The 23,107-nt window shown below is 38.9% G+C and overlaps 1 protein-coding gene across 4 annotated transcripts in view; it reads right to left on the minus strand.

Annotated features, from left to right (window-relative positions):
* The window catches only part of kirrel3b (kirre like nephrin family adhesion molecule 3b), a 171,352-nt gene that overhangs the window by 7,031 nt on the left and 141,214 nt on the right, over positions 1–23,107 (minus strand). The window contains exons 7-15 of one of the 4 annotated variants that reach the window (XM_030743865.1): positions 16,016–16,164; positions 15,741–15,868; positions 15,142–15,268; positions 6,968–7,068; positions 4,255–4,453; positions 2,790–2,897; positions 2,224–2,307; positions 1,809–1,918; positions 965–1,051 (exon numbers count right to left, since the gene is read on the minus strand). In XM_030743865.1, coding sequence (XP_030599725.1) covers positions 965–1,051; positions 1,809–1,918; positions 2,224–2,307; positions 2,790–2,897; positions 4,255–4,453; positions 6,968–7,068; positions 15,142–15,268; positions 15,741–15,868; positions 16,016–16,164 — 1,093 coding nt within the window. Of the gene's footprint in view, positions 1–964; positions 1,052–1,802; positions 1,919–2,223; positions 2,308–2,789; positions 2,898–4,254; positions 4,454–6,967; positions 7,069–15,141; positions 15,269–15,740; positions 15,869–16,015; positions 16,165–23,107 lie in introns of all 4 variants that reach the window. The other 3 variants (XM_030743864.1, XM_030743868.1, XM_030743867.1) reach the window with 3 other exon arrangements.

Here is a 23,107-nt window from a genome sequence, read left to right on the forward strand (position 1 = left end):
TATTGATAGCAGATCTCAGGTTGCGCTGGTGCTAAGGAATCCTCGTGTGAAGCGCAAAGGCGCAAGGTATCATCTTGAGAGTGAAGGGATAAACCCAATGTCAACAACCAGAGGAAAACACCTAGACTCATATAATCTGGGGCTACAGTACACAACCGGTGGAGGTTTGTATGAAATTGGAGACCAAATGAAAATTCAAAGGTTTTAATTTGCAGTATTAATAATGATCACAGCAGAAAAAACTGAAACATGTAGGTGGCCATCGTTCACTTGATGGTGCTTAAAAGGGTTTTGAAAATCTACAAAATTCAGGATGAATCATTTATTACAAGTGGTTAACTCACTTTACATGTGATGGGAGAACTATCTATTTACTGCCATGTAGAATTTTTTAATTTAATTTAATTTTTTATTTCATTTTATTTTGGCCAGGTGTTCCTGGACTTTGTGAAAAATAAACATTTAGTTAGATGCGACCACATTGACATATTAGACTTTCACATGTACATAATGAGTGTACACTGGAACTCTATCAAATGATGCAGATAAATGATGGTGTCATCAAATATGAAGGGTTTATATGACTGCAATGATCTGTATTCTGTAGCTGGGTCTGCCTTTTTTAAACAACACAATCTCATCTGCTAGTGTATGGTATCAATAAATATTTTAATACAACTGTAAGGCCAACCACTCTCTGATTTCATAAACCACTTTGGGTGAGAAGCTAATTATTAAAATCAGACCTATAACAGGAATAATTTGCCTCTGGACTTACTTTGGAAAACTCATGTGTAGCAGGAGAGGGATTAATGCGTTTCAGCTATTTTAGTTCCACAGCTGAAGACCACCATCTGCCCCAAAGGCATTCTCTCTTCTTTCTCTCACCACTTTTTTTTTTTTTTTTTTAACTTTTGTTCTCCTACATTCATGGCTTCATGCTGTCATTGTTCATGAGACGTACCTTTATGTGCTGATACTCCTTCTCTTCCTCTTGCAATACCTCCAGCTGCTTCAGAACAGATTCCTGCTGGAACTCTTCTCGTTCAACCTACGTACAAATCAAGCAAAGAATCTAAGAATCTGTGTAGTTTCCGAAACTCTCCTACAAAAAAAGATATTTTGAGATGGATGGGTTCAACTTTTATCACTTGTTCTTTAAAAAAAAAAAAAGGATCAGTCAGACATGCATCACCTTAACTCAGGGCTCGCAGGCAGCATTAATAATTTACCCATGAATATCTTTTATTTATCTTTACAAAATGCAGATTTGTGAAGCAGATCAGCTCATTTTTCTTGCATCAAATGTCGACTGCACTTTGTAATTTTAAAATAAATCATTATTTTTTGAAAGAAAATGTAATCCAAAAGCTTTAACTACAAATAGCCCAGCCCTGGAGCAAACTGCAGTAAGACCAAAAACACTGGTAGAGCTCAAAAGAGTTCTCTTTGTGTCTAGCAGGCATGTGGCTACAGAGTGTACACCCACTGTAGGATTACCTGGTATACATCAGCTTCCCCATAGTTAAAATGTATTGGGGTCTGTTCTCCTCACCGCACTGGTGTTATCACGATGATATATATACACTCTATTCTCTGACAGCACATATACAATCTGCATTCCTTTCTGTTCTTCCATTACTCATGAAACAAAGTATTCCACAGAAAACACCGATACTAATTGCAGAGCACATTCATTACCTGTCAGCCAAAGAGAACATGCAAAAACGAGGCTGAGATTATAACTCTGTAAAGACCACAAGGAGAAGTAAAGTGGAAAGTAGTATTTTTATGACACTCACACTCACCATCAGTTGTTTCATGGAGGTGTGCTCTTCATTTTCCCGGGCTGCGTTGTGGTCTTTGTGCACTATCTCCACGCGGATGTCATTTTTTGCCGACACGACTCCTTTCAGATCTAGCACAAACACACGACACATACATCTTAATAAGCTGGATAAACACTATTTTGTATTTGTTGACATTATAATTTCCCCCAGTGCAGTTTGCAGTGTTACAGAATTTAACAGAGATCCCTGGGTTTGTTTTGTTAGAGCTCTCCCACTTCCCGAAGACAATACAAAGCGTTATTAATCACTTCTTTCCTGCCAACGCAGGATTATGTTTTTCTGCATATATATGCAATCTCACATAGCCTTCCTCGGTGGCTCATTCTGTTTGGGACAAAGCTGATTTTTATACTGTCATATAACAAAGTCTTACTTTCTGTCTTAATTTTGCTTGCAAGTTCTCTCTGGTGAGCACAGATGGAGACGGGCAGTGAGGGCATAACCAGGTGCGCTTCCTCTGTAGTATACAGACAATAGACATGCTGAAGGGACCAGTAGCACAGTGTGGTTCTTGGATAGAGATAGTGGCTGGCTGCCTCTAACCTGAGTCACTTGGTACTGTATATGGGTGGGTGGCATTGAACATAGCGCATGATGTAAATAGCTTTAAAAGCAAATGCAGCCAGACTGAGAATGCATGAAATGAGCCCTTGTCACAATCTGGCTATCTCTGCACCAAAAAAAAAGATGTCCATCACAATGCGCCAGTAATTTCTGGCAGCAATTGGCAGAGTCTTTATGTGTTGGATGTTTAAGTAGATGCCCCATTTTTCTTAAGACACCTCAAGTCAAAATTTGTAAATGATCCAATTTGGAAAACATGCATTTGCTTAAATTTAGAACAATATGGATGGAAACATTTTTTTTTTAATGTGCTTGGGGAAAAATGCAGTACTTTGGCATGCACGCTTCAGTGGCAACACTGGAAAGGAGACCTACTTCTCTGGGAGCGGGTGCAACAGAATGCTCCGATGGTGCCCATGAGGACAATGAGGGCCACGAAAGCTCCCACAGCAATGCCGATGATCACCGCCACTGGGAGAGATTCTGCATACAACAACAACAACAAACAAAAAAAAAACAAAAAAAAAAAACAATGGTCTTCAACAACGACATAGCACCGACATTTTAAATGTATCTTGAATTCAGTGTATGACATGTAACAGGTGAGCGCACAATGTCGTAATGTAAAAGCCACCTTTCTTTTTCAAACACACACATTGAGCCTCTCTTCTCCTGCCATCCTCTTTTAAGCCTCTGCAGCAAGCAGAAACTAAGGGGAGATTTTTTTGCTACTTCAAAATTATTCGGTGGGTACAAGACCAGAAAATAGTACAGTACAATGGCATAGCAAAAAAAATATATATATATGTCTGGACTCTATGTCTAAACAATAATTCAAACAAAAACTAATTACCAAACCTTTTTGTTATTTGCAGAGGTAAACATTTTCTTACTAATATTGTCTCATTATACCACTGTCTGATAACTTTTAATTTACACTCATTTAGACTAATAGATGCATTTAACTGAGGGCTTTTATTTTTATTGAGTGGAACGCAAGAGCGTGTGCATTTGTTAAGCATAATCATGTTGTGTGTTCCTTGCAAGGATGTTTGCAACTAGGAAGAGACTAAACCAGCAGGCATATATCTATATGCTGCTCCAGCAGAAAAAGTCCTCATTAAAACATACTTTAATGAGAACCTGAGTCTCCAGCCCACATTTATGACCTTCTCGCATTTTAAACAAACGCAAACAACCAAGTGCTCTTCCTACACCATTAAAGCCTATTTAATGTCTTCATTGATCAATGTCACTTTCGCATAAGCAGCTTATAATTTATCATTTGCGATAAGTGGATAGAAAACACAGCTTCCCTGACGGTAGAGGGGGAAAGGTCACAGATACAAATTATTCATATTTAAAGAAAGAAAAAGTGTCTTTTATGTTGATTTCTTTCTTTTTTTTATTTTGCACTGAATTTTATATTAGGGTCTATGCTAAGAGACAACACTTCAGATGAAAAGAACATTCACTTAACACTAATCTGCTGGGATTTATGTAATCATGACATTTAGAGTGGATCAAAGTTTCAGGAATTTACAGTTTTAAAATGATAAAATGTAAATTAGTTCTACAATGATTTGAAATCATATCTCAGAGGATCTTTTTGTACTGCTTTAGTGATGTATAAACAGCATATACTGTAACTGACTGACATTACAAAACTAGGCTTACATGCAAACACACATACACAATCTCACACAGTCACAAAGTAGACAACATAGGGTTGGCACAACCACAGCGATACGGCTAAAACACCACTTGGTCACGATCTAGAAAACCACAGCACGTGATTTGAATAAGAGGAAGGTGGAACCTGTCGAACCTTGGCTCCCACCTTGTTCCTTAAGGCGTATGATCTCGGTGTCAGAGCCAAAGCTGTTCCACGCGGTGCAGTTGTAGATAGTCTGGAAGTCAGCTGGGACAATGTTGCTCATGGTCAGCGTGGAGATGACTCCCTCCTCTGTGTTGACCGTCTCTACGGTGTAGCGGCCGGATGTTCCAGACTCTAGCACTGTTTCCTTCCACGACCAGGCCTGATAAGCACAAAAAGTGAAAAGGCGGTATGTGCAATGTTACTTTTCATTTCACTGTGGGTGGGTGGATCTTGTGTCTTATACAGTAAAACAGTCCAGCTGTTAAAGGTGACCAAGCCACCACAGAACACTTCACACAACTGATCTGAATCCTTCCAGTGGATGCCTGAATTCACTGTAAGGCACTGCAATTACAGTAATGTAACTGTGTGAGCCTAGTCATTACGCTATTTCACCCGTATGTGTGTGTGTGTGTGTGTGTGTGTGTGTGTGGCAAGCTCTTTATGCTATGTCAGCACACTTCTCGACAGAGAAACATAATGACCATGAAAAGATCAACCTAGTATTCTACAACGATACAGGGACCTTTTGGGATGTTTTGTTCTGTTACAAGGTGGTATGAATTACTGATATCAGTGAAGAACGTTAGCTCTTTCTGTCTGGTGAATAGCTCAGTGATCCAGAGAAGTCTAGGAGAGGCATGAATAAATGGGAACGCATTGTGGATATTCAATGCTGCTGTGGCTGGTTAAAACCCCTTCTGAATGCTGTGTTAAGGTTAAAAATATTGCGGTCAAAATTAACCATCTATTTGCTGTTGTTGAGCGCTCAGTAGTGAAATTTCTCCAGCATCTGTAGACTGAGCTAATGTCCAAGCAGTTTTCGTTTCACCGCAGTGTTTGAATTACAGTGCCTTTTGCATTTGACTATTGGGAGACAGCATGCAGCCACTTACACAAAGGCGCATGCTGTGAAACAGAAGAATCTGCAAAGAGGTACTATGGATTCTTTTCAGTACAGTAAATAAATCCGAGTTCAAAGAACGACATTTAAAATATTCAGACGAATTCACGATTAATAAAAACTTTATTTCTTTTAAGTGAAACAGGTTCAGACATTTTTTTTTTTTTGGTTGTTTTTTGTTTGATCATGCAGTAGAAGATGGACTGCAAAAATATCGGACTTCTTTTGTCCTTTAGCACATGTTGCATGGATAGAGAAATATTTGAAATATCAGAGAATTTCTTGTCTTTGAAAAGCTTGTATTGAAATAACTTTCTGCCTTATTCAATGGGGAAAAAAGTCAAAGGCTGAGTCCATTCAGAGAGTATAAATGGAAAACATGCATCATCAAAGACGTTATGTCCAGTTTACTCTTTAGACCTTACTCATGCTAAAGGGGTGGGTTCAGACACAAAGGTGTTAGATTCTGAACTGTATATCAGCTCCAGATGTAAATACCTGGAAAAAAAAGCTGAGATGTTGATCTTTTGTCTCATATTGATTTTTTTTTTCTAATGTCAAACCCATATATTTTCAGTCTACAACACAAAGGGATTGGCCTCACTGTTCCAGTACCTTTGGAGGGGAGTGTATTTTGAATGTAATTGTAGCTCTTTGAATATACATTGAAATATATTTCGTGCACATTTTGTGTCTCTCTGATAATATGAAGAAAAATAAAAATATTTCTTAAGTAAGAGCTAAAAAAAAAATACATGAGAGCTGAGGAGTATTGAACATTTTGTTAGTCACACATGAATAAGTGATTGGCTGAGCAATAGAAAATCAACAGAAATGAGTTGCATTTATTTCTATGAAAATTTAACATATGCCAATTAATGGCTGCTTTTTGTCAGGGTATCTTAATACAGAGTGTATTGTTTTGGGCAACTGGTAATATTTTTACGCTTATTTTGATCTATGAAGCATATTTATTATGCCGCGTCCAGAGCAGGGAAGAGAGATTTGTATTTAAAGATGAGCAACACCTTTAACATAGAGCCTGCAGGAACCAACAAAGGGAAAAACAGATGTGAAGGTCCAGTGTCACAGTATTCAAACATTGCCTTGGTTCAGGTGTTTGGACTTTATTAACAAGTGAAAGAATTTTGTTAGCTGGACAGAATACAAAAAGACTAAAGCCAAGGCTAACAGTGTCTATACATTGTACATCATTTTTAAGAGTAAGCACCACAGATTTTATCCCCATACATTGTGTGTAATATGGACTCTGAAGCTCTTAGACTCATTTTTGGTTTAATTAATAAAACATATTTCAGTAATATAACTCAATCAAACATAAAGTTTGATGTCACAGTAGTCCCCAAAACATATTGTTTGATATTCAGGATAAACATTCAAAGCCCAGTCCCGCAATTTTTATAGGCCCACCTGAAATAAACCTGATATTAATGACACTGCTGGTTAATGTTGAGCATTAGTATAACAAAATACACATCAGATGACAAAGTACGGCAATTAACCACATTCATATGCACACACACACACATGCACAGACAATATGAGTACTCATGCAAAGTGTGCTTATTAAATGTGTTTGTATCGTACAAGGTCCATAAATCTTTATGCGGTCAGTGCTAACACAGCTAACAAGTGTTCACCAAATGAGAGAAGCAGGGTCAAAACTATATTTTTAAGTTCACCTTTCATATCCAAATCAGAAGTATGTGTTCAAAAAAAATACATGAAAAAATGTCCAGATGTACTTACAATGCGGTCTGGTGGAGGGGTACTTCGAATGAAACATTTGATTTGTCCTTTCTCTCCATGTAAAGCTTGCTGAGTCTGTGTGCTGGAGATAGTAGGCGGCCCTGAAAAAAAAAGTAAAAAAAAAAAAAGAACCACCATTAAAAAAAAAAAAAAAAGTTTGAAGATGAGTCACAGAAATTGAAATATGAATAATTAAATTTAGTTTCAGGTCATGTGACAAATCCTCTCAGCTGAGTTCTTGGTGGAAGATTATATTCTAAATGTCTCCTATTTCAAGCAGTAACACCTGAAGTGTTCTGTAATTTGGGACTCCTGAGGAAGATTATATTGCTGTGAGATATGAACATGTCTCATCCCTTAGTACAATCTAGCCAAGGGCACGCCAGGACTGAACAAAGGGCATAAGTGGCAGCTTAGACTTCATTCTGGATAGAGAAACTGTTGATTTATGGCTGGCTTGATTTCTCCCGCTGAGATAAACGTTGTTCTTGGAGTGCAATCAGGACTGCACAGATGGAAAGAGAAAATGCCATTGTGGGGAGATAACACCCCTTGTCGCAGTGTTTCACCTCAATCAATGTGCTTGCAGCAGAGCTGACCCCTGAACCAATAAGTCGTCAAATAAACATTTAAAGCCTAAGCTCGCTACAAATGCACAGAATGACCTCTATAAATGAAATAATCACAGTATTGATCAAGTTACTGTAAAACAATAGCCAACATTTTATTATATCAAACAGTGTTATGACCGTATTATTGCAGTCAATGTTTTATAACCATCAAAGGACATTCTGTATAATCAGTTCTTCTCAGAATGGGCCTGATCAAATGGCATGGCTTTATTAGTATTACAAACTACAAGTTCAATCAACAAGTGCTGTGGGTATGGACTTCTAGCCAGCATATGTTAAACCTTGGTCAGGTTACAAAATCTTGCCTGACAAGGGCAGCTCAGCCTAAACGACTGGTCTGCTTGCCATCTGGTCTTGAGGCTGCTCACACCAGGTGACAGCACTAATATGAAGACAAGCTGTCACACATAACCCAATTCCATCACTCATGTGATTTTTCCCTTTGGTTCTGAATTCACAGTAAGTAAAATGATAGAAAAGCAAGGTACTGAGCCTATGGTCTACATTTACAGTGTTATATTTAAAGAGTACATTACACTGTGGAGGGGTTATATGTGTGGAAAGCTCATTTTTGTACAAATGTATATGCATTAATTTCCAAATAAACTCTGCTACAGTAAACTAATAGGGGCATGATGGCAGATGGTAATGGCTGCCTTTATAAATGTGAACATTCATAATGCTGTTTGAAAGTGAATAACACCTCAGTGATAACACTTTTCTCTGCTCCTAATTAGCTGCTCCCACCTTCAGTCTGAATTTTTTAATTTGGATATCTTCAAAAGACAGAAATCTAACCTGGAATAATGGGGCATGTCTGAAAAAGAAAAAAAAAAAAAACACACTCACTAAAATCATCATCCTTGACTTTAATCACATTATGGGGGAAATAAATCCCAACTTCACTGAAATTTCTTGCATTAGTTTCATTTTATAGTAATCTATAGTACTTTATTTATTCTTTAAGTGAATTGTCTTTCGAGCCCCCCCTTCAATAGAGTGGATGTAATTCACTTAAAAAAATCAGGATCACATCATTACAAACTGACATAATTGCTCACATCCACCTCTGCTTTGTTGCTTTTAAAAGCTGGGTTATTACAGAGGCGCTACCACAAAAATAGCTCTGGCATAGGCATCCACTGGGTCCTTTATATTTGACTTTAAAAAAAAAAAGAAGAAAAAAAAAGAAGCAGCTTTTAAAAAAGCTGTTAAAATCAAATGTTTTGTGCGTGCTTTGTGATGGCTAAGGTTAAAAACATGGGTTTGAGTTAGAGGGTGTGGCAAGTGAGGCAGCTCCTTGATTAGTGAGACAACTCACATCCCCGCCGACTTCCCTCAAACTCCCGCTTTCAGCCATCTCTCTGACGATACATAATTGCAGTTTATTACCTGTCTCTTATTAAAATGAATTAGCATTTTAATGAGACTTTGCCAGATGGTGTCTTGGTATGCTACTGGAGGATGCTGGAAGGCTGCTACTGCTGCACACTGAATGATGCAGACACTTTAAGAAAAAAATGGATTGAAAGCTGTTCCTCTTCTTTCACTGCTTTGCCAACACTGAATGATAGCATGAATACAGCGTGTGCGTTTTATAGTTAATATAAGGGAGTTTATATGTGCGATCTATATGTACCAACTTGTGATTACAAGATGAAAATAGGTATGTGGTTAGTATGGACTCCAACTGTCAACACGCAGCAAGATCAATTGCTTGCAGGCTGCAAAAGGGTGGTGGTAGTGACTGGGGAGGATCTATTCTATGGATCAGAGCTGCAAATGAGAATTATAATTAGATAGCTTTATCTCACTGGCTCAGCCAGGGCTGAAAGTGTGTGGGTGTGTGTGTATATGCCGGTGTGTGTGTGTGTGTGTGTGTGTGTGTGTGTGTGTGTGTGTGTGTGTGTGTGTGTGTGTGTGTAAAAATATGTGTTTGTTGCTTGCACTATGTGATCAGAGCATAAACACGTTCGTAGCTGAGAGGTGGGTGGCACTACAGCATCAATGGTAGCAGCGGGGGAGGTAATCAAAATGTTGGGCACAATGTTTCACTCATTCATTTGAGGAGGTGTTAACTCGAGAGTGGACATTGCAATCTGATTACACAATGTCGGTGTGGGTGTCAAAATGCCAGGGCTTACATTTCCTTCCTAAACTGAGGCATCCGCTTTGAACAACAGCTTGACATTTCCTCTCTACCTCGGTGCAAGCTCTTCTGATTTCTCTGTTTTCTTTGGTGATGAAAGAGAGCACAAACAGCTGCAGGGCAAGTGGAACAGAGGAAAACTGTCTGTTATGGTCACTGATGGCTGATGATTTCCCACTGGAAGGAACCCACGGTAATGAGATCCTGTCTATATGTTCAAGCTGTCTAAAAGTCAGGTCTTATATATGTAAAGAAGTCATACCTCAGTGTGACCACACACAAAGTGTTATTAAGCTGGTTATTATTGGCAGTGACTGTGCTTGGAAAATAATAATCCTCCCGCTGTTTTATTTCCAACTTCACCATATCACAGTGTAGCGAGTCAGAGGGAAGATAGGTTACGAATGATTTCATCTTCATCCCCGATTGGCTGGGGTAACCATCATATGTAACTTCTGCTGAAATACAAATTTTCTAATAAGTTTATAGTCTGGCACAATCACATTGATTGCAGATATCATGTGCACACATGCACACAATGATGTGATCACAGTGTTAACAATTTAAACAACCTGTGTGTTGCAGTAGTGCACCAATACCGCAATGATCTTTTAGTTGTGGAGCATTTCAAAGGGCTCTGATACTTAATTTATGTAAGCATAGTTGTTTCTAACAATGTTATAACATTATTTGCAGTAGTTCCATCCATCCATCCATCCATCCATCCATCCATCCATCCATCCATCCATCCATCCATCCATCCATCCATCCATCCATCCTCATAGTCAGTTGTCCTAGGTTGTGACCAGGCTTGTGTCTATCACAGCTCCCACAGAGGGAGAGGTGGGATATATAGTACTTTTTCTAATAAGTGCTATGAGTAGTGTGCAAAAGACTTGAGCCACCCCCCATCTCTTTATATTTTGAGCCAGACTTTCTTGTACATTTTTAAAGTGGTTTTGAGCAATAGTTATCCAGGCTTTCTGAAGTTCTTTCCTTTTCTGAAGTTTTTCTTTGGACACTGACCACTTTTTCACTGGTGTTCAGTTCAGTCCTTGTAGCTGACCATTTTAAGAAGAATGTTATTTTGTTTGTTAAGCCATTTAACACTGACCTACGACTCATTCAACCACAAAAAAGCAACTAACTCATAGGAAGGACCAGTGTTAACAGACAACTTAGCAAAGAACCAATTTTAAATTTTATCTTCAGGCCATTTGTTACTAGCAGCCTGTCGCAAAATACACATCATTTGCTCCCATTTCTTTAGCTGAACCTATGAAAAATGCCAAAGATAACGCAGTTTGACAGGCATATAATGGTATTTTCACACCAACAAGGTGATTCCCAGTGTGTTATTAGCTGAAAACTTGGCATATTTTGGTACGATGTGCAGTCTGTCCTTAAAAAGAATTGAGGAAACTGGACAGATGGTGGACAAAAGAAGTGGCAGACCTAAAAAACTATCTACAACACATGAATTGTATCTAAAAGTCATGTTCCTTAAAAAATAGGGAAAACAATGCAGCAAAGACCTGACACAGGAGAGAGATGCATCTGGCCCTTCAGTTCACTAAAATCTCAAGATGCCACTTTTAAGGAAGGGAAACAGGGCGAAAAACCAATTGCTTCAATTTTAAGCATGGCTATGATCCCAGAAAACTGAACAAAGTCAGCCAGGAGCCAAAGAAGAGCTTTAAATGTCCCCCAAGAAGCCTGGAGAACTATTCCTGAAGACTACTTAAAGAAATCACAGGAAAGTTTGCCTAAGAGAGTTCAGGCTGTGTTAAGAATAAAGGTGGTCATACCAAATATTGACTTTCAAGCTCGTTAGAATTGTACAAACTCAGTTTTTTGCCTTATATACTGTATTTTCACTTTTGTTTACAAATGTTGCACCTGTTTCTCATTTTCCTAGCAAAATATAAAGAAATGAAATCTATACAGCTTCTGGTTCCTATGCTATTGTAATAAACGTAGTATAGTGCAATTAAGCATCATAATCTTATTACTCAGTACTAGATTACAGTAGAACTGTAACAACACAGCGATCCCAGTGACATGCAGAAGGGCTGATCAAAGTAATGCTTTGTATATAAAAAGTGTTATTGAACTACTATAGAAAAAAAATAAAATAAAGTGCAAGATAGTCACAAGCAGCCAATCTACACAACAAGAGAAGACCACACCTCCTCCCATGTGTTACACTACACCTAGCATTACTTCTCACTTTATTGGATGTTCAGAACAAGATGTCTTAACAATTGACATCTTGTTCCAAACGTAACTGACGCATTTAAGCTGCTGACTTCAAAACTGTTATGCTCTAACAATTACACGCCTGCAAGAACAAGCCTGAACTTTGGAATGAATATTCCTGGCTGAGCAGTAAACTCCACAGTGAGGGAATACTGTAAAAGTTTTCTTTCCACATATGAAAAATAGTGTCTGAGCTGAGCGGAGCGAGTACACATCAGGGGTACACATAATGGAAAAAAAAAAAAAAAAAAGAGTTCAAAGTCTTCCAGAAAGTCTTGCGGATCATATCTCGCCATGCTTAAATTTAGCTGGTCAGATAAAATACGGTCCATCTTAAATGTTTTCTCCTTCGTTAATTTGCACTTTTCTTTCTTATGTGGTGTCACAGCTAGTTTAAAGAAGGCAGGAATGCTAATTAACCTGGCACAGAAAGACTGTCTAGGAAGAGAAACGGCAGAAAAAAAAGAGCTATAACAACCCATTGCTCTGTGGGATATTGAGGGATTCTGCACCCCTCGCTTTCCCCCTCTTACTGTGGTAATGGGTTTTCTCTCCCTGGGCTGCCCAAGTACTGTACGTGTGCTGTTCTACATATTACTTTGCCCAAAGACACACACACGTGCCCACAAACATAAACGCACCACCACACATATACGTGGGTATATGTTAATTAATATGTATTGCCTGAATATATATATATATATATATATATATATATATATATATATATACTGCGTGAGTTAAGCTAAATTCTTTCAAGCATGCCTGATAACTCATCTTATTCCAATTTCTGCAGAATGGTTAAAAAACCATGCAAATGCTCTATAATTATACACATCGACGTGTCCTGCTCGTCTTCATATTTCGATCTACCTGTCAACCATGTATGAAATGCTGAGGAGTTGTGTATTCTAAAAACGTTTGTCTAGAGTAAGCAATATGTATCCATTAGTGACTTAAACAGAAACTGCCTCCCCTGCTAGCTGTTTGATTATAATTAAATTACATTCTTCCCTAGGGAAAGCAAAATCCTCATGTCTATGTGTATGCCACAGTGGGAGCCAGTGACACAAAACGACAGAGGGAGAGACAGAGGGAATGACAAATTATAAACACATGTAATTTAAACGATGCCGTTAAGGAATCCGGAGATAACTGCAGGGAAAACAAACAGCAGAGAAACATTCAAATGTGCAGCCGACGCTGTCGGATCACGAATACTGTAAACATTCACAGCATCGCGTCTTTTTTATTTATTTTTTTAGAGCATTGTGGCCGTCTGTGCAAAAAAACCAAAGAAAACCAAATTAAAAAAGATGCACAAAAATAGTGTTCATTTGTTCATTTTTGTTAACTAATTCATTGTCAGAACCAGTCGAGCCCTGCGTACACTTTCACTGATGTTTGACGGCAGGATGATAAGAGGCAAAGGAGCCCTTATGTGTCTGCAGTTGAATCGGTGGCATGGGACAATCAATGAACCCAGAGAGAGAGAGAACCTGGCGCACGCCACCTCTTCAACCACAGTGTTTGCACTTTCACAAGTTTGACAATCTGATTCGCCTCAAGGTCCGAGTAAGAAATGACTCAGGATTTCTCATGTGGTTTTGAAAAAGAGATGAATTTCAATTATTCAGAAGGGTAAAAAGGAAGGAGGCTTTGAATGTCAAATAACAATTCAGGCAAAGAGGTGCTGGATAAGAGAGAGAGAGAGAGAGAGAGGGAGATGAAGAATAAGAGCAAATAAAAGACTAGAAGACATTGGAAACTTACTTGAATTAGGTCTGCAGAGACTGAATAAACATGCTATTTCAGCTTTGTTCCATGTTTCCCAGTGTGCTCTGAGTTGTGTTGTAATCTTTATTAAAACAATCCGTCTTCTTTTTCCTCATGGCAGCGTTTTCACAAAAGAACACAATCTCCATAGATGCATGAGCAGTAACAAGATGCATGAAGATACGCCAGCACACTGGATATAGTGGATTCTGTTTACACATTAAGACTGCGGAAAGGATGCCGGTATACGTTCAAAAGAATGGGAGAAAATAGAATTAGACATGAGTTTTCCTCTTCTGCCTTGATTCCAGCTGAATTCCTGGCTGAAAATGAGGGGAGTTCATTGCAGTTCATAGAAAGTCATGGTTCTGATCTTGTGCTGGAGGGAATACTGGTATCCCATTCTCTCTGATATGCAAAACTAGCGTCTGGATTTTGAAAAGAAAATCTTAAAACACACTGTTTGCTACTTGATGTATCTTCATCCCCAAATGAGCACCAGTGTTGCTTACAGGCAAACTCTTTTGTTAGCTTTCAAAATGTGCATTGATACACTGTGAGAATTAACTCAACATCATCTTGCCGGCATTGTAAAGCTGCCTTGTTTTTTTTTTTGTTTTTTTTCCCTCCTCATTTTGGCACAGGTTTCTTTTAGATGGACAAGGGGAAAATAAGAAACATGTAAATCCCACAACTAAGAACCTCTGCCACACCGAAGCATGCGCCATGAATATCAAGCACTGGTAATGAAGTCATTTGTTTGAGAGTTGCCAGGTCTCCCACCAAGGCTGGTATTCATTAGTCAGTCAGTGCCTCAGAAAAGGCAGCTTCCCTGTGACTCATACAGAATATAATTAGCATTTAAGTGCATTTCACCTGTTTATGAAATGTGCGACAAATCTTGAAAACACAAAGTCTGTGTTTATTCTTTTTTCTGTTTCATCAGCTGTCACAATAATGATAGTTGATGCAGCGAGTTTTATCACGTTACCTTTGTTAGCAAAATTCATTTGCATGAGCATAATTTTATGGAACGTTCCTTTGCGGTGTATGCTGGTTTGTGTTTTGTTACCATGCTTGCCTGATAAAATTAGCCGTGTCTCCAAGAAACGGGATACATTAAATGAAAAAGACTCGAGGAGAGAAATGCAGTCACACATCCTGTTGGAAGTTGTACAGTAGAAGGTTTAAATAAATAAAAAAAAAAAGGCTGGATGCAGAATCTTGCCACAAGTTGCTTTCTTCTTGTCACTGTTGACCCCAGACCTCAAGACTCATACTCATGCACACATTTGACAGCTTTGTGGAGGTGTATTAGGACCAGTTTTTGTGGAATACAAGTGAATATTACAGCTTACCATTGACGGTAAGAGAAACCTCCTTCTCCCCTGCTCCAACACGTGGCACAACGGCACGACAAACATATTTTCCAGCGTCCTCCTGTCTCACAGATTTCAGCGTCAGGAGGTTCTCGTTGCTAAGAACCTGCGGCAAAGAAGTCAAAGCTCATCAAATGCAATGACTCCAAAGTCACCCTTGCATTTGTGATGGCAACAAAGCAGCGCTAACAGAAAAACCGAGGCAGCACATGTACCATTTAATACTTTAAAGGTCACCTCTTCTCAATTATTAAAATCCAATTTAGGGTCTGAGCTCAGGCGAGTAAGGCTTTGGCCTTTAATGTTGACAAAAGAAAAGGTGGAATGAGACTGAATTTGAGGATCAAATCAATGGATCTCACTTGAGAGCGGGTCACTAAGAGGCTAGGACAAAAAAAAATTAGGTTTAATGGAACTTTACCTATGACAGAAAAAAAAAAAAAAAACGACAACCCAAAATGCTTTGTAGAGAAGTTCTGGAATTAAAAAAAAAAAAGTATGCTCTAGGCCATATGATTGTATGATGTAATTGTATAAGGTCTAATTTACCCTATTTCAGTGCAAACTGAAATACTCACCACTCCAGAGCCTCTTTTCATCCACACTATGGTAAGAGAGGGATTTCCTGTCCAGGCACAGTTGAACACAGCATCAGATCCAAGGTCAACCTGCAAGGACTGAGGCTCCGCAGCCATGCGAGGACCAACTATTGAAAAAAAAAATATATCCATACATCCATAACTAAACACCAAGAGCTCTTGGAGATCTGTATCAAAACATGCAACACAGCAATGTGTTATTCCCTTGCTGGCATTAAACAAATGCATGCAGGATTACTGAAGGAGAAACTCACAGTAGACATCAACATTGCGGCTGATGTTGGTGCTGCCAAGCGGGTTGGTAACCTCGCAGGACACAGGCTCTGTAAAGAAGGAGTGGTCCACAATAACCTCATACGTGTCTCCAGAGACCTCCTTGATTATACTTCCCCCTTTAGCCCACCTGGAGTTAAGATAGATGTTGGGAGAGAAAAAAAAAATTGAAGGAAAAGGAGAAAACATATTAAGACAGGTTTTTCACACCTTCTTGTGTCTGCGGTGTTCTTTTGTGTAAATAAATCATCATTCTGGGGCTGGTTTTCTATGCTGGCTTCAGCATATTTTTGTGGCAGCCCTCCATACAGTGACAAGCTCCCTGGCAACTCCGAGCAGACAGCACGTTCCTCATTACGCCAGACAGAGAGTGCCAGAGCACTACAGAATTACAAATGGGTAGCTCCTCCACCTTTGAAGACATTGCTTGACACATACTGTATTAAACACAACAGCTGACGTTAATAAATTGGCATGGGACCGCATTAAAAACATCTGTTTGTGTTTGTGAATGATAGCTGGTTCGACGACGACACAGAGACTCCCAACATGTTTAGGTGAGACTTTTATGATGTCGCGGGCAGTGGCGTCTCACTCTGCGTGGCGCGGACGGCTCTCTGCTGCTGCAGCAGACAAGGCCCATTTATAAAAATGAAGCAAAGGCATATGTGGATGTGTTGGATCTCTCTGGAAAAATTTAGACGGTGCTGTGGGGCATACAATGCATCATGCACGCTGATATCTTCCACAGTAAATATGTGGCTGCATGCTGATGTGGCAAATGAAAACAATGACAGCGGTGCCAGTGCTTGTCTCCATTTTATATTCCTGCCAGTACTGAGAAGAGTTTTCATGGGATAGGGAACTCATTTGTTTTCCATGACTAAGCTGGCCCCATGGTTGACTAAAAATCATTTAAATGAGAACAGATTACCTCATTCAATCAGTAAGTGAATTGAAGCAGAATTCTAATTGGGCTTCATGGGATTTTTTTTTTTTCATGCTCACTTATTTTAAGCATTGGATCTTTTCAGAGCTGTGTTTTTTTTTTTTTTTTTGTGACAACAATACAGCTGAGAGCGCTGCAACACCTGTGTTTCCAAAAATAATGAAATTAGGCCAGACAGGTGTTTTAGGCCTGTCTGATCAAGTAGTATTGATGTTTGCATACTGGTCAACTTGTGCGAGGCTCGCAGCAGAATAGCTGTATATCTGCAAACGTCATTGAGTAGGAGAATATCAGCACAAAGATTGGAAGGATTCTATATATTTTGAGACAAAAGTAACGTGAAAAACCATTATGTTAACGATGATGACTGCTGATGTTCCCAGCGCTCTGTCACTGAATATGAATATGATTATCAGTTTTTCAGCTGTTGTTTATATGACTTTGATGATAAAGATGTTGATGGTGAAGAAGTTATCAATTACACTTGTGACTGTTCTGGTAATCATGATGAAGACAATAATAATGATGATTAGGATGATGACAATGATGCTGTCGATGATGACACTGATTACTGCAAAAAGATCAGGATGAGAAGGAGTACCGGAATTAGACTGCTGCGAGGCTGCGAAGTTTGCCCTTGGAAACAAATGCTCACAAAAATGAGGAGCAACTTCCAGCACTGAAAATGAAGCCAAAGTGCCAAAAGAAGAAGATTTGCTCCAAGAGTGAATGAATCCCTATAGAACTTCATTTTAAACAGCAGAAATAAGTAAGTGAGTCAGTCATTCTGTATGCAGTTGTGGTCAAAAGTTTACAAACCCTCATCAGTGGACATTAATATCATGCCACACAGGGGCAAAAGTCTACATACTGGCTTAAATATATACATACACCCCCACTAATATTTGGTTAAATGTGCTTTAGCATGTCGCACCTCAACCAGATGCTTTTGGTAGCCATCAACAAACTTCTGGCTGGATATTTGACCTCTCATCTTGGCAGAGTTAATTTAAATTAATTGGTTTGTTGGCACAGACATGGCTTGTAAGCATAGTCCCGATATTTTCAATTGGGTTGCAGTCAAGGCTTTGGAAAGTTGTACAAATCGCCTGTCCAGGATGTTTGTATCCATTTATATTCAAATTAACACATAGTTGTTTAAAGGCATTGCAAAGGTTCAATTTCATGCTGATGACTGATTGTGAGTCTTCAAAATGAGGCTTAACAAATCAATTTGTAACACTGTAGTGACTATGTCCATATTTTATATACAGTCTATAGATAAAACACATTTTCTTTCATTTCTTTCTCAGTATCTACTGTGGGATTTTCACTTTTATGACAAAAAATGAAACAAATTTAGAAAAAAAGCAAAAGATTTCAACAGCTACATTTCTAAGAGGTAAAAAGTATAACTTATAAACCACAAAGCTACATCTGGAAGCACTGAAACAAGTAAACTGACCGGGTAAAAATTATGAAGCAACATCAGCAGTGATACAGATGACTATGACGTCTGCATTTATCATAGGAGTATGTCACTGTTTCACTTTACCAGGACACGCTGTAGGAGTCGTAATAGGGTAAGCACAGATGTTTGGGCAGCCGGCTGCTCCTGAGTGGAGGTTGCGGCTGCCAGGTTTGGGAGCCTTTGACAGCGTTAGAGGGAGCAGAGACAGAATGCCGTCGTCCGCGGGGAGCATAGAAGCTCTGTTGGTGTGCTGGGCCTTGTCCAAGGCTCATGTCTAAACATAGCTGGAGCAGGCTAACACAAACACCTGCATTCCCTTTGGGAGGTTAGAAGGGCCAGTGCGAGCTTACTCAATAGCTGACTCACTTTACACTGCTGTGTTCTATTCAGGGATTTGATTCAGACAAAAAGTGTGACTCCTGTGTGCCAGAGTGTCTCCGTGCATGTGTCTACGTGTGAAGGCATGGATTTGTGCGATGTCTGTGTGTGTTTTTTATGTCCATGGGTGTGTAAGTTAATAGTGTTATACAGATAAAAGGTCTGCCGTTAATGGAAGCAGAGGATGAAAGTGACGTGGAGTGTGTGTGTGTGTGGGGAGTTTTGTATTTGCTGAATGTGATTAAGGCAATAAAACAATAACAATTAAATTAGGCAGGTATCTGTGCCATCAGCATTGAGACTCACAGTAAATCAGGCCCTACAGTTATTATCAGCATGGTTAAGCATGGCACAGCGCCGTTCTATTCTGCCTTCCATGCATATTGAAAGTGATGACTACTCTCAGAGGAATGTAAAATAAATATGCGGGTTTAGTAATAGCATACAGTCATTTTGACATGGACATAAATTAAAGAGCTATTTTTTTCATCTATGAAGAAATTGAAGCAGGTTCTACAGAAATCTATGCAAAAAAACAGACAAGTGCTATGTGAGCCCTTAAAAGTTAGGGATAACCTCAAAAAAGTTTGAAATAATTTAGATCAACCAACTTTTCCAGCGACTTTTTCACCTCACAACTTGGATTTCTCAAGCAGTTTACTTATTTAGATGGGTGGGGTATGTGTGTGTCTGTGTGTGTGTGTGAAAGTATTTAGTTTAATTTCAGCTTTTTAATTAATAGTTTTAACTTCCGTGACCTTGATTTGTATATTTGTAGAAACATTGCATGATAATGTGTTTGCAAATATGCTGTGAATTACAGACATAATTATGTTCTGCATTTTGTGCGTAAAAGGTTTTCTATTATTTATTTCAATGAAATAAAAATGTTCAAATATTTTATTTGTTCCCATGTCTTCTCATATAAAAGCATGCATAACCACAGCTAAATTAAGCATACGGATTGTGACAATTATAAAAATTATAATCACAACAGACAGGGGAATATAGCAAAATGTAAAAATTAGCTATGTCCCAAGTTTGCATAGATTGCAGGTATGGTGATAACGGTATGAGTCATGCAATCTATCCACCAGCAGCAACCACAACAACACTTAAGTGTGGGGAGGACTGGGATGTTATTTGTTCCAGTGCCATGCAAAGGAATGGGTCTCACTGTTGCTCTGTGAATGGCTGTGCTGCATCGGTAGATGAGGGACCTGATTTGCTCTGTTTGTTATTCTTTCTCTTCTCTCTGGTGGCTTCTTGTTTGGATCTGAGAAAACCCTGTGCGCTAGTTGCGTGATTGTGATGTTTGCCAGTTATCTCTCCAACTATTATAAACAGTAGCTGGTGTTCCAACCCACTCGTCTTTCCCTCCTGGAGTATGTTGATTCCCTGAGTGCCAGCGGAAACACATGCCTATTACTTTGACTTCATTTTTTTTGAGCATCACATTTGTCTTCACTTCCAACACCCTAACCTCCATACTACAAGTCATCTTTTCCCCGCTTTACTCTTGAACTGTGATCTGGTAAAAGTTCAAGTATTTCAGATATTTCAGGTATTTTCAGATATATATCGTATTACCATTGCTATGCTTAAGCACAAGAGGCTGTGGACAGCAGAAGGCACTATCCCTTTGACTAGTGTCCCCACTATCTTGGGTCTGTGTCTCAAGAGTCCATTGAACTGGAGGATGGCAAAGTGGTGCAGTGCACATTGGGAATGGATGGCACTCCCGGGAATGGAAAAGAAGCCATCCGTCTAAGAACTCTTGTGTCCTTGTACTATATCTGATCTGGGGTAGACAGAGTGTATTAGTACTGAATAATGGCCCCACACTGCTTGACCAGCTTCCTGCTCTCCTCTGTGATATTTTTCTCTAGAGGGGGAATATGTGGGGGTCTCTCCCTAGTCAAAGCCTATCAGCCAAGCAATATGATTCCCAAGATTTCTCAGTCTACCGTGACCTGAATGGCAACAGCGCATGGAAGTCCTAAAGTGCTTGTACAAATTGCAGATAAATCTGAATGAGAGGCTATGAAAGTGTATAACTGTCAGAGAATACAATTTTAAATTATCACAATTATTAGTCTGACTTTATTTAAATTCCACAGTGGATTGTGTCAGAAACACCGGGGAGAGGAGAAAGAAAGGAAAAAAAATAATAAATTTAAAAGAGGGGATACGGTAGTTTTAGTCTCTTTTCTCTCTTGCTTTAAGCATAGCTTTCAAACCATTTTTCATTTTTCAGTTTGTCAAACTAAAAGAAAAAGTTGTCTCAACTGCCATTGAATTTTAGCTCTTGATACCCTGGGGAGAAGTCTGACTCTTGCATTGATCCAGTCTTATAACAATAGAGGTGAAATCCCTTTTGCAGGTAAGATAGACGTTCCGTCTCAGCTGTGCACCTACACAATCAAATACAAACCTTGTTTTCCACAATATCACTGCCCTTCCTCCCCTTTTCTTTTTCAAAAGGGCAGGATCCATCAAAAGGCAACATCTCTGTTTTGCCACCTGTGAGCGTGTTGTACATCCATTTTATTTCCCAGTACCATTACAAGATTCTGAGCCAGCCAATTCCCTTTGCTATCGATTTCACTCCATTTATTTTTTGCCGGGTTTTAAAAACCTCCCACACAGAAAACCATCTCTTGACAAATCACTTCAGTATTACACTTCTGGAAGCTTGTGCAGGACTTTATGAGAATAATTAATGTCCACTTTCTTGTGCCATTACAAATACTGATGTAAGAAAAAATAAACACAAGCAGCTAACAAGTATAACAGAGAATGAGCCAATGTTTAATAGACAGGCAGTGCATCAGAAATTCATTGTTTCAGTTTTTGCCTCAATATCACACCTGTCAGGTTAGTTGAGAGGTTGTGTGCCCATCAACATGTGTTCTGGATTACAACAGAAACTGGTACAAACTCTACTTTGTACAGTTAACTATTATTTTAATACAATGTAATGTCATCTGTTGCTTTGTTGATTTGTCTATCATTACTCTGTCTGGCAGTAGGGGTGCTGAAAATCTGCCTAAAAAAAAAAAGGGTTTGTTGGTTTAGCTGAAGCATGAGATGTGTACGTCTGACAAATACACAGAACAGATTTGAAGTAAACACACAGTATACAGCTTTCTAAGCTTGTATAGTTGAAGCACAATAAAAAAATAAATAAATAAAATAAAAATCTCCAAAGACTTCTTATTTGAACAGTGGCTTCAAAAATGTTGAAATCCCATGACATTTTGGAATTTTTTTTTTTCTTTTTTTTGCTCATGGTACTTTAGATAAAATGAACTGAAAGGGATTTTTGTCAACAACCTTGACATAACAGCCAAACTGAAAACATGTTCTGAAAGCTGTCAGCAAACTTCCTGAAGATGAAAGAAAGTGTATACGGGGCCTGGCGATGTTATCAATCTTTAAGTCATTCAAGTGGTTTTTCAGAGGCAGTCTAATCTGTCCCTTTGCTGCAGTGGGCCGCTGAAGAACCTTTGCATTCGTGCGCACACACACATGGATTTTTTTCCAATCTGCAGTCTTTGTCCCTCTTTTAAAAAAAAAAGAGGTTACAATGCATCCAAACACACAAATATGTCTGTGTCCCTCACCACTCGGGAGCATCTGTCATGTTACTTCACAGTGGGGACAACAGAAGATAAGATGGGTCCAGGAACTCTCAATAAGCGCTTGCATTTCTTTTTTAATCAGACCAAAGTGATCAAGGAGTTTCCTCATTCTGATGTGCTAACTTTACACTCCATTCTATTCTAATGTGAAGTTTCAACCTTCCTCGATGTGAGTCGGTAAAATGATTACATCTTGTGACACATCTTGCTGTGACCCTCACAATAAAGCACTGAATCGAAGTGTAAAAAATAAGATCCAGTCTTTCAAACATGTGATTCATTTAACAATGCAATGAACAAAGAAAAAAAAAAGAATATGCACGGGCGCTGCATGAAAACACTGCAGGACATTTCAAGTTCAAGAGAAATGATGTGACCACACAGTAACAGCTCTACAACAAAGCCCTGTATTGGTTTGTTGCAGCTCAGTGAAATATGAAGGTTTCCCAAATGGTTTTCCTAAGGTGTACTTTCAACGCACGCTTCAGCATAACAGTGTAACATTCCTTTTCGTGTCTTCATTTTAAAGTGTGCCCACATATAATGGTGTCATGACATCATAAGAAGCTGTCTGACAATGATGAATGTGATCAATAATGAAGTGTTAAATTTGACTGTGGGAAAATGCATC

This window comes from Archocentrus centrarchus, chromosome 13 (assembly GCF_007364275.1).
Source record: "Archocentrus centrarchus isolate MPI-CPG fArcCen1 chromosome 13, fArcCen1, whole genome shotgun sequence".
NCBI lineage: Eukaryota > Metazoa > Chordata > Actinopteri > Cichliformes > Cichlidae > Archocentrus > Archocentrus centrarchus.